General features: G+C 52.5%; 1 protein-coding gene across 6 annotated transcripts in view; it reads left to right on the forward strand.

Moving 5' to 3' along the window:
* syne2b (spectrin repeat containing, nuclear envelope 2b) overlaps positions 1-12,254 on the forward strand; it is a 126,571-nt gene that overhangs the window by 107,485 nt on the left and 6,832 nt on the right. For 4 of the 6 annotated variants that reach the window (XM_056590204.1, XM_056590199.1, XM_056590200.1 and 1 more), the window contains 12 exons: positions 794-1,023; positions 1,993-2,143; positions 5,462-5,644; positions 6,452-6,589; positions 6,708-6,902; positions 7,312-7,624; positions 8,380-8,448; positions 9,141-9,271; positions 9,539-9,668; positions 10,015-10,226; positions 10,649-10,849; positions 11,715-11,843. In XM_056590204.1, the coding sequence (XP_056446179.1) occupies positions 794-1,023; positions 1,993-2,143; positions 5,462-5,644; positions 6,452-6,589; positions 6,708-6,902; positions 7,312-7,624; positions 8,380-8,448; positions 9,141-9,271; positions 9,539-9,668; positions 10,015-10,226; positions 10,649-10,849; positions 11,715-11,843 (2,082 nt within the window). The remainder of the gene's footprint in view (positions 1-793; positions 1,024-1,992; positions 2,144-5,461; positions 5,645-6,451; positions 6,590-6,707; positions 6,903-7,311; positions 7,625-8,379; positions 8,449-9,140; positions 9,272-9,538; positions 9,669-10,014; positions 10,227-10,648; positions 10,850-11,714; positions 11,844-12,254) is intronic. The other 2 variants (XM_056590201.1, XM_056590202.1) reach the window with 1 other exon arrangement.

Below are 12,254 nucleotides of genomic sequence, written 5' to 3' on the forward strand. Positions count from 1 at the left end.
TGGAGTTGACTGAGAAATCCTCTGTTCTGAGAGGAAAATGGACGTTCTTTCTCTCTGATCTCTCTGCTGCTGAGACGAGGCTGTGAAGCACGTGGATCGTTTTGTAACTACTGCATTAGTGTTAGTATTAGTGCTGCGTTAGTGTTAGTATCACTATCAGTGCTGCATCCTGTTCCCCCTGCTTCTTTGACATGCTTACCGTCAGAAACCGGGTCAAACTCGCACGTGTCAAAAACAAAGCTGCCAAATGACTTGGTCTCCACACCCCCACACTGTCAGAGCTCAATCTCAAGGCCATCTCACGCAACGCATGTTTAATAGCACTCGACAACACACACCCATCAACTGCCCCTTCACCTTTATGCACTCTGGACGCAGGTACAGGTCCCTGTTTTGCAGGAGGGCTCGCTATGGCAAGAAAAAGGTGCCTACAGCCGTAGCCGCCGTCAACAAAAGGAAATTAATAAAACCACTCCAGTCCCACTCTGTACATATCCATATCCTGTCTGCATGTTATTGTTGTTGTGTTTGTTGTCCAGCTATTTATAAATGTCGGCGTGCAGCCCATGTACATGTGACGTGGAAAACTTGGGGACCATAACGTTTGAAGTCTAAAGTGTTTGATCCAAAAGTGTCTCACATGTCAATCACTGGAACATTGCTGATAAATGTAAATGATATCCGACATCTCGTCTTCACCTTTGTCCTCTCTGACCCCTATCTGTGACCTCTGCATTGACCTCCGACCGTATCGACCTCTCTCCGTGACCTCTGACCTCTGACCCCCCCCCAGGAGCTGCAGCGGGACATCGAGCAGCACTCGGCGGGCGTGTCGTCGGTGCTGGCGCTGTGCGAGGTGCTGCTGCGCGACGGGGACGCGGGCGTGGCCGCGGGCGTGGCCGGGGGCGGGGCTGGGGGCGGGGGCGGGGCCCACCTGGAGAACGACTCCATCCAGCAGACCAGCTGCAGCCTGGACCGCCGCTGGAGGAACATCTGCGCCATGAGCCTGGAGCGCCGCATGAGGTGGTGCATCATGGGAGATATTATGTCATGTACACAATAACCGAACTGGTGGTGCATCATGGGAGATATTATGTCATGTACACAATAAGGGAACTGGTGGTGCATCATGGGAGATATTATGTCATGTACACAATAAGGGAACTGGTGGTGCATCATGGGAGATATTATGTCATGTACACAATAAGGGAACTGGTGGGTGCATCATGGGAGATATTATGTCATGTACACAATAAGGGAACTGGTGGTGCATCATGGGAGATATTATGTCATGTACACATAACCGAACTGGTGGTGCATCATGGGAGATATTATGTCATGTACACAATAAGGGAACTGGTGGTGCATCATGGGAGATATTATGTCATGTACACAATAAGGGAACTGGTGGTGCATCATGGGAGATATTATGTCATGTACACAATAACCGAACTGGTGGTCCATCATGGGAGATAACTTATTTCCCTTATATATCTATAGAGAGAGATGGATTGATGCTTAACTTAACTTGATTGATTGATTGATTGAAATGCTTTATTGACAAAGGAAAGCATGTAAGTGTACATCCGGTCAAAAAGTTAACAAAAAAAAGCCCATTGGCTTATTAACATTGGGGTCCCTTTCTTGGTGAACGTATCATGTGAACTGAACATAAGAAAACGTAAAAACATCCGTCTAACGTCTTGGTACTTTAGGGAGGGAGGGAGAGAGGGAGCGTGTCAGCGAGGGAGGGAGGAAGGGAGGGAGGAAGGGAGTTATTGTAGGCTGTGAGTGGATGACTTCATGGAGGGCAATGAGTGCGAGGCGGTGAGTGAGGGGGAGAATGATGAGAGGGTGAGTGAGAGGGGGATGAGGTAGGGGAGTGAGTGGGTGGATGACATCCTCCTCACTCCACCCTGGAGTCTGGGGACCGGGTCCGGTGGAGGTCCACGCTGCTCGGGTCTGAAGACGTCCTCCCTTGTCGCCCCTCAGGATCGAGGAGACCTGGCGGCTCTGGTCCAAGTTCCTGGACGACCACGCCCGCTTCGAGGACTGGCTGCGGTCGGCGGAGGTCACGGCGGCCAACCCCCAGGCCGCCGACGTGCTCTACACCACCGCCAAGGAGGAGCTGAAGAAGTTTGAGGTACAATCCAATTCCACTTTTCCTCTGAAAAAGTACAAGTACTTGTACAAGTATTTACGTTTGTGTACCCGTCGATACCGAGTACCAATACGAGTACTTAATGCCATTTGCAGTAAAATCACGCACTCTCCCCCTTGAGGAAAGAGTGAGATGTGTTATCACCATGGTTACAGCCCTAGACAACTCTGCAACACTTTTTAAGCACCCTTGTTGTGTATGAGCGTAAGGAGCCATGTTGTGTATGACAACGGCACACATCTTGGCGATATACTACAGGTGTCCGGGAATCCTAACCCTTAGACACGGACATTAAATCAACCGCTGCTCAGACGGAGCTCCGCCCTCCACACGCACCGTGGCGTTACACAATAAGGGCCCGGAAATCCAAACTTTATCTGGCACGGCGTAGTTATAATAATAATAATAATAAATTTTATTTATAATGCACTTTATATTCAAGAATCTCAAAGTGCTTAGTTACCCGCTGCCCACGCAGTTAGCTCCACAGAAACCGCATCGTCAGTCCCACAGAGTCTTTTAAGTATCAGTCCAGTTAACTCTATTGGTACAGCCCTTCATCGTATCGTCAGTCCCACAGAGTCTTAGTCAGGGCAGCTGACACGTTTGGCTGGGCCCGGGACAAAATTCTCTCAATGGGCCAAAAAAAACAACAACCTCTGACTCTCTACTCCTCTACTCTGGGGGATGGATCCACTCCTCCTGAATCACTGTGTCTTTCTCTCTCTCTCCCTTCACTCTCCTCCCCTTCTCTCTCACTGGTAGCCTGTTCTTCCTCTATCTCACTGGTAGCCTGTTCTTCCTCTCTCTCATCCTCTTTGGTAGCCTGTTCTTCCTCTCTCTCATCCTGTTTGGTAGCCTGTTCTTCCTCTCTCTCATCTTGTTTGGTAGCCTGTTCTTCTTCTCTCTCATCCTCTCTAGCCTCTCCTATAAAGGTGAACATATTTTGATAAAAAGGGCTATATCTAAATTAACAGGGGTCAAAATGAACCATTTAAAAAAGAACAAATTGAAAAACCCTTAATTTGACGATTTAACACAGAAAAGAATAGACTGATCAACTTGGCTAACTCTATCCCAAAGACTACAAAAGTTTAAAAATCTAAGGTTTTTTTTTTTGTTCCCAAAATTGTCAAACGCCGAAACACAACCACAGAATTCCCTTGTGCAGCTCCCAAACACATGACGTCGGGATGACAAGCCCATTTATTACGGATAAACCAAAAGGATTATTTACAACTTTAATTGGATAGGCTATGGATATGGACTGAGTGAAGTTATGGCTTTCAGAATCATACCACAATAAAACTCACGCTATTGTATTCACTTAGAGCTCATTAACTGCACATTTCATCGACCATTTTTCACTTGACCAAGGGGAATCATGTCAAGGGTACTTTTATTTATCGCCAGACCCGCGTTTATGTCCGCTGAACTTCCAGAGAATGTTTGGGGAACAAGGCGGAGCCCAATCATCTGGCGAGTTTCAAGTTAACGGCAATCAGAAACTAAGTTACAGGCTACCCCAAAACGTCACGTTTATAACCCATTCGTTACATCCAACTCTATCTAAATGGCAATTTCACATGTTGCCATGCCACTGGCTTATTTTAAACCACGAGCCGCGTTACACTGGCTGTAATTCAGCTGACTGGGAATGATTCTCAAATCAATTCAGCCTGATTGGAGTGCGCGGCGCGTGCCTGCCTGAAACATTTGATTTGGACATGGGCCTATTTGCGGGGTAATGTGCATATTCTAAGATTCAATTAGATATAGGCGTGTGAAACACAGTGTAATAAAGCCGTTGTGGTTATCAAATTATTCAATGCCCCCTGTCTGTCTGATATTGATCTCCGTGTGACTTGCTCATGTGGTGCTGCGCTAATATGTTTGACACGCCGCCTGTGCCTGTGTTACTTGACGACGGGGCTGGAAAAAGTTGGCCGTGTCTTACCTGGCTGTGCTGCACAGCTGCCTTTACTGGTACCGGCTGCAGCATCACCTGAGTCTTTTCTGAAATATTTATAAATATTTATAAAGAGATCCCCTCAGGCTTTCGGCTTCTTCCTCTCTTTTTCGCCTTTCTTTTTTTTTCAGGGCTCCTGACTTGTGCATGTTGAATCAACTCGCGCACTGACCACTAATGGAATGATGTCGTCTTTTTTCTTCTCCAAAGACCAAACCATTTTGGCATAGGGGTGATAGGGGGTTATTGGCCGTTTTTTCAAGGGCAATGAAGGCAAACAATCTAGGAGTCATTAATTGAATGCAAATAAAGCACTTTTCTTCTCTAAATCAACACATTTTGAAGTATACATACAATAATTAATCCCAACTTCATGGGGGTCCAGTTATGGGCCCCCCCCATTCCAGGGCCAGTCCAGGGCCCGGGACAACGTACCCGTTTGTCCCCCCCTGTCGGCGGGCCTGGTCTTAGTATCAGTCCAGTTAACTCTATTGGTACAGCCCTTCATCGCATCGTCAGTCCCACAGTCTTATAAGTATCAGTCCAGTTAACTCTATTGGTACAGCCCTTCGTCGCAACAACTGTCCAACAGAGTTTCATAAGTATAGAGTCAATTTAACTTTATTGGTACATCCATTAATCAACCTCTGTGTGCTACTCTGGCCCACAGTAGATTACACTAACTCACTCGAGGAAAAACTCTCCAAACCCTGACGCAAAGATAATAAACAAGAGAAGTTAAATATATGGGGATGTTCTTTTTCAAAATGATTGAGGGTAATGGGTGCTACTTTTAATGGCGTTAAATAAGTATGTAATAAACTGTAATAAAGAGTTAGAAACTTCAGGCAGGGCTGGGTTTTTGGTGGAAAATCTGGGAAGCCATTTCTGCAAATGAACAACAGAAAAACTCTGAATGAGTAAGTTAAATGTCTCAACCAAGTGTTTGTAGACAGAGTTTGTGTGTGGACATAGTTTAACGACGAGATTAGAACAACTTTTTTCCACCTTGGATAAATAAAAAATAAATGTGAAGAGAATTTTTGAAGAGAATGTTTCTTTAGTGGATTCATACGTACATACAGAAGTGCAGTCCTACCCAACGAGTGCGGCTCAAAGGATCTCGCAGTGTTTAATAAAAAACACAAAGGACTGCGTAAAGAAATGGGAAACTGTCATATTGCCAACCAGCTTCAAAGAAAACGAAAAGTAGAAGAAGACAGAAGTGCAGGCCCTCTGGACTGACCTTGCAGCCAATATGTCCAAAGCGCCGTTGACGTTGGGTGAGACTGACCGCGAGGCGCTGTGGTTCTGCGCGTGTGTCTCCCCAGGCCTTCCAGAGGCAGGTCCACGAGAGGCTGACCCAGCTGGAGCTGGTCAACAAGCAGTACCGCCGGCTGGCCCGGGAGAACCGCACGGACGCCTCCGGCCGTCTGAAGGCGCTGGTCACGGAGGGGAACCGGCGCTGGGACGTCCTGCAGCGGAGGGTGGCGGCCGTGCTGCGCCGGCTCAAGGTGACGGAGGAGCGGGTCTCCGCCCTCACAGCATGGGGGCGGAGCCATTGGGGGGGGGGGGGGATGGGGGGACAGGGGCCGGCAGGTAGGGGGCACCCTAACCTGCAGCTAGACCAAGCTAACCTTAGGGGGGGGGTAGGACCGATTGCTTAAGGGTGCGGCGGGACTGTTGACCTTTGGGCTTCGAACCCAGGACCTTTGTGCCCGGAGCCTAGCGGGTTAGGGTGTGTGACTTCCGAAGCACGATGGTCATGTACCGGGTTCGAACCCCGATGTCCGCAGCCTACCTGTAGGACTCCTAGAGCAGGAGGCCATAGATAATAGTGACCAATGACCAATGAGGGAACATGACAAAATGTAATCTGTCCACAGAAGGATATGTACCTTTACATACATCTCTCTCAATCCTCTCATACGTAAAGTCAAATAAAAGCATTTCTGCTGTTATTTGCTTCTCTTATTCTCATATCATGCCACCAGGTGTGAGTGTGATTAGCCGTTACAAGCCATTTTTGAAAATCCGCCTCTTTTGAAATCACAGGTGGGTGTGTCCACCTAGATGTGTGACGGATAGATGAGCAACGTTTGCAACAGTCCACTGGGCAGGCTGGTGGACCGATCCATCCAGCACACATCTAGGTGGACACGCCCACCTGTGATGTCAGAAGAGGCTGATTTTCAAAACGGCTTGTAACGGCTAATCACGCTCACACCTGGTGGCATAACATGTCACCGTTGAACGCTTTGAACGACCCATCCGCCGCCCGTTTTACCCCTGTCTGACCTTTGACCCTCGACCCCTGGCAGTACTTCACGTCCCAGCGGGAGGACTTCGAGGGCACCCGGGAGGGGCTCCTGGTGTGGCTGACGGAGATGGACCTCCAGCTCACCAACGTGGAGCACTTCTCCCAGAGCGACGTGGAGGACAAGATGAGGCAGCTCCACGTGAGTAGAGCTGAACCTTTGGTTCTCCCTTCGGAACACCACCTCTGTCTCCACCCTGGGTCCTGACCCCCGTCCCTCCCCCCCCTCCCTCCCCCCGTCCCTCCCCCCCCTCCCCCAGGTGTTCCAGAAGGAGATCACCCTGAACACGGACCGCATCGACGGCCTCATCGTGTTCGGCGAGCAGCTGATCCAGAAGAGCGCGCCTCTGGACGCGGTGCTGCTGGAGGACGAGCTGCAGGAGCTGCACGCCTACTGCCAGGAGGTGTTCGGCCGCGTGGCGCGCTTCCACCAGCGGCTCCTCAACCGGAGACCGGTCAGTGGGGGGCGCGCTCCTCCAACGCACACACACACACACACACACACACACACACACGAGGCACCTCCCTCTGCACCAGAGGCCAGATAACAGTCCAGGCACCGCCGTGTGTGTGTGTGTGTGTGTGTGTGTGTGTGTGTGTGTGTGTGTGTGTGTGTGAGAGGAGTACATCTCTCTCTTGCAAAGGAGGAGCTACTCCTCGGTGAGACCCCTGAAAAATACAGATGTGTTACTCACATGTTATCCCTCACGTCTTACGACCCGCTTTACTCTCACTCTGTGGCCGACACATGTAATGACCCTCGCATGTTATTCTGACCGGCGTCATGTTATGAGCCCATGTTGTTTCGGTGCTCTGTAGCTCTCAGTGTCTCTAATGGTCCCCCCCCCCCCTCTCTGGGTTCAGTCCCCCCAGGTCCTGGAGGAGGAGCGGGACCTGGACGACCTGGAGGACCTGGAAGACCTGGAGGACTCCGTCGACCTGGGGTCGAGGTCCCCCTGGGGGGCCGGGGAGAGGGCAGGGCCCGGGGCCCCGGTGCTCCTCCTCGGTGGGGGCCAGGCCACGTGCCACCTCCTGGTGCCTCCCCTGGAGCGGTCGGGCCGCGGGACCCCCGCCAGCCTGGACTCCATCCCCCTGGAGTGGGACCACACGGTGGACGTGGGGGGGTCTTCGTCCCACGAGGACGAGGAGGAGGCCACCTACTTCAGCGCCCTGTCGGGTAAGGGTCCGCACCCCAATGTGGGCTCAGGGGGGAGAGCGGGTTTGGATGGTAACCTGAAGGTTGCTGGTTCGATCCCCGGCTCCTCCTAGCTGAGCGTCGAGGTGTCCTCTGAGCGAGGCACCTAACCCTTAACTGCTCCTGACGAGCTGGCTGTCGCCCTGCATGGCTGACACCGCCGTCCGTGTGTGAATGTGTGCGTGAATGGGTCAATGTGAGGCAATGTTGTAAAGCGCTTTGAGTGGCCACTGGTTACAAAAAAGCGCAATGTAAATGCAGTCCATTTCACCATTCACTTTTGGCGTTTTTGGCGTTTGAATAAGCACTTGGGCTTGACTAATTCAAACGCCTCCTTCCTCCTACTGGAGCGCTCCCAGCGTTCTCTGGCCAGTGGGTCCGGGTTTCAGGTCCAAACACTTTAACGAGGCCGGCCTGTGGTCTGTGTCTGGTCCCACTCTCGTCTTGTTAACCCCGTCGGTGCTGCGGTTCACGTCCACGTGGGCTCAAAGCGGTGGGAACCTGTGGCACGCCGCTCCTCCGGCCTGAGGTCAGCTGGAGGTACTGGGAGCTCCAGAAGACCTTCCAACCCGGGCACCTTATTCCGTCACCAGACAGCGGTAGCCTATCGGACGAGCCCGGGTCGTGAGAGACTCGTTCTGTTCCGAGTGCCGCTCGCTCTCCAGCGGAGAATCTCTTGACGTCCGTCGACCTCGTGGGAGTCCCCGGGGTTGACCTTTAACCCCTCTCTCTTGCAGATGGAAGGGTCACCAAGAGGTCAGAGTCCGTTCTCATGGCGAAGGCCCGGGCCATGGTGGCTGCCTCTGGTAGGCGTGCAAGCCCCCTGGTCACGTGCACACCCCCTGTCATTGTGCACGCTTCCTGTCCACATGCACGCCCCCTGGCCACGTTCACAGCCCCTGTCCACTTGCGTATGCACGCTCCCTGGCCACGAGCACACCCCCTTGCCACGTGCACACCCCCTTGCCACGTCCACGCCCCTTTGCCACGTGCACGGCCCCTGTCTACTTGCACATGCACGCTCCCTGGCCACGTGCACGCCCCCTGGCCACATGCACACCTCGTGGCTACATACAGACCCCCTGTCCACGCGCATGTGGACAGGTACGATCCCTGTCCACATGCAAACACACACCTAACCCTAACCCTGCCTCCATAGTGTGTGTCCACGGTGTTGTTGTGTTGTTGCGGCGCACTGCATGGCTGGCTGGGGTTCGGATGTGCGCATGCATCTGTCGCATGTCTACATGCATGGTTCAGCTGCGCTTGTGTTGTGTCTTCAGTAATGGACGCTGTGTGTGTGTGTGTGTGTTTGTGTTTGCAACCAACCCCGATGTGCTGGCTTCAGCCTTGGAAAGTGCCTTGTGGTTATTTATTATCATGACATTGCGGTATCTCTCTCTCCGTCTCTGTCTCTGTCTCTCTCTGTGGTTCTGTTTCTCGGCCTGTCTCTCTCTCTCTCCTTCTCCCTCTCTGTCTCTGTCTCTCTCTCCTACAGTGAAGTCTGGTTCTGAAGCTCCCAGCTGGCACCAGCCCTCCAGCCCAGACATGAAGCCCAGAGAGGGCCTCCGAGGTCGGACTGCCTCCCCCCCACACACCCCTGCCTCCCCCTCACCACAGCAAGGCTACGTAAGGACACACGCATACACTTCTGGCACACAATAATACTGTAACACACACATGGGTCAAATATAATGCACAGTCCAATATGTACACACCTACACACACACACACACACACACACACCTACACACACACACACACACACACACACACACACACACACACACACACACACACACACACACACACACACACACACACACACACACACACACACACACACACACACACACAGTGTACTATAACGCGTACAACTTCATCATGCTCCTGCAGGCCAAGCTGATGTCGGAGTGCAGCGGCAACATCGACAGCGTGAAGCGGGTCAAACTGGTGCTGAACGACGAGGAGGAGCTGGAGGAGGCCGGACTCACCTGCAGCACGGCTGAAAAACACACCTGCACAGGTAGGGTAGTAACACACCTGCACAGGTAGGGTAGTAGCACACCTGCACAGGTAGAGTAGATACACACCTGCACAGGTAGGTTAGTAACACACCTAAACAGGTGGATGAACACACCTAAACATGTACAGTAGTACCACAACTGCACAGGTAGTTCAACACACCTGCAAAGGGAGAATAGTAACACACCTGCACAGGTAGGGTAGTATCACAACTGAACAGGTAGAGTAGTAACACACATGGACAGGTAGATTAGTAACACATCTGCACAGGTAGATTAACACACCTGACCAGGTAGATTAACACACCTGCACACACCTGATTTATCACCTGGTCAACTTGTCTCCAGGTGTGATCGAACGCTGGGAGCTGTTCCAGGCTCAGACCATCTGCAATGAGCTGGACGTCCACCAGGACCTGGAGCGGTGGAAGAAGCTCAACTCTGACCTCAGTGATCTCACTTCTTGGCTGGGCAGAATGGGGCCAGAGCTGGAGGAGCTCCAGAGGCTCGCTCCAGCCACCAGCCTCCAGGATATAGAACGCAACATCTGGAAGCTCAAGGTAACCTTCACCGCCGCGGTCTAGAAGCTAACCGCGACCGTTCAATCGCTACATACATGACGAAAGAAATATCTTTTACATATCATATTGTAATAAACTTTATCGAGCCCCATGTCGGAATTAAAAGAACTTCCCTGCATTTTTACTCAAAGCCACAAAAGAAAATATACTTGAATTTAAAACCGACCACCAACACGGACCACAACTAACTACTACAACTAGTGAGGTCGTCTGAGCCCAGTCCTCAGCCTCCTTCAGGCTCTGACTCAAACCAAAGCTGGTGCGTGTGGGGGGATGGAACAGTGTCGTGGTTCCGCCCCCCCCCCCCCGGGCGGAATGTTCTCGGTTCCGAATCCCCATCCCTCGCCGTCGGGTGTCCTGCCCCCGCTAACCCGACCTCCTCCCACCCTCCCGGCCTCCAGGACATGCAGAGGACGTTAAACCGCCACAAGGGCGCGGTGTACTCCATCAACCTGGGCAGCCGCCACTTCCAGCGGGGGGACAGCCCTGAGGTCCGCAGGCTCCAGGAGGACCTCCAGGAGGCCAACCAGCGCTGGGCCGGGGCCTGCGCCGGCCTCCAGGCCTGGGAGACCGGCCTGCAGGGGGCGCTCATGGAGTGCCAGGTCAGAGCCCCGCCCGCCACCCGAGGATGGCTTGTAGTTTTTCTGTTGTTTGGTCACGTTTGCTCGCTTTTTTACAAATTCACCACAGGGGTATTTAATAAGGTCAAGAGAAACACTTTGATTCAAGGCACATCTGGAGTTAGGACGTTACACGTCTGGGGTCGGGTCGTTGCACATCTGGAGTCAGGTCGTTGAACCTCTGGAGTCGGGTCATTGCACATCTGTAGTCTCGCTTTACATCTGGAGTCAGGGCATTTAGACAAATGTGGAGTCAGATCTGGAATCGGGTCATTACACATCTAGAGTCAGGACGTTACACATCTGGATCAGGCCATTACACAGGTCGTGATTCTCAGGTGTTTTCTTACCTACTGTTGCCATCATGACCTCTGCCCTCCCTCCGATGACCTCTACCCTCCCTCCGAGGACCTCGGCCCTCCCTCTCATGACCTCTGCCCTCCCTCTCATGACCTCTACCCTCCCTCCCATGACCTCTACCCTCCCTCCATGACCTCTACCCTCCCTCCCATGACCTCCACCCTTCCTCCCACAACCTCTACCCTCCCTCTCATGACCTCGGCCCTCCTTCTCTTGACCTCTACCCTCCCTCCATGACCTCCACCCTCCCTCCCATGACCTCTACCCTCCCTCCCATGACCTCTACCCTCCCTCTCATGACCTCGGCCCTCCCTCTCATGACCTCTACCCTCCCTCCATGACCTCCGCCCTCCCTCCCATGACCTCTACCCTCCCTCTCATGACCTCTACCCTGCCTCCATGACCTCCGCCCTCCCTCCCATGACCTCTACCCTCCCTCCCATGACCTCTACCCTCCGTCCCATGACCTCCGCCCTCTCTCCCCCAGGAGTTCCACGAGACGCTCCACTCCCTGCTGTTGGGGCTGGCCCGGGTGGAGGGCCGCCTCCAGGCCTGCAGCGCCCTGGACGCCCGCGCCCCCCGCCCCGCCCTGCTGGCCCAGAGGCAGCTGCTCACGGTGAGCCCCGGGGCAGCCCTACGGTCGGCACTCAGAGCCTGTAGCATCCATGTTGGGGATCAGTTCACAACGGGTTTAGAACTGGTTTGTTACTGATCCTGAATGTAGACAAACGCCATAGATCTGGTAGATACAATGAAAGGACGTGGATGGATGGATGGATGGATGGATCTAAGTATGGATGGATGGATGTAAGGATGGATGGATAGATGGATGGATGGATGGATCTAAGTATGGATGGATGGATGTAAGGATGGATGGATGGATGGATGTAAGTATGGATGGATGGATGTAAGTATGGATGGATGGATGGATGTAAGTATGGATGGATGGATGGATGTAAGTATGGATGGATGGATGGATGGATGGATCAAGCATCGGTCCTAATGATGCTCTAAAAAACAGAGCCTA

Source organism: Gadus chalcogrammus, chromosome 5, assembly GCF_026213295.1.
Source record: "Gadus chalcogrammus isolate NIFS_2021 chromosome 5, NIFS_Gcha_1.0, whole genome shotgun sequence".
In the NCBI taxonomy this organism is placed as follows: Eukaryota; Metazoa; Chordata; class Actinopteri; order Gadiformes; family Gadidae; genus Gadus; species Gadus chalcogrammus.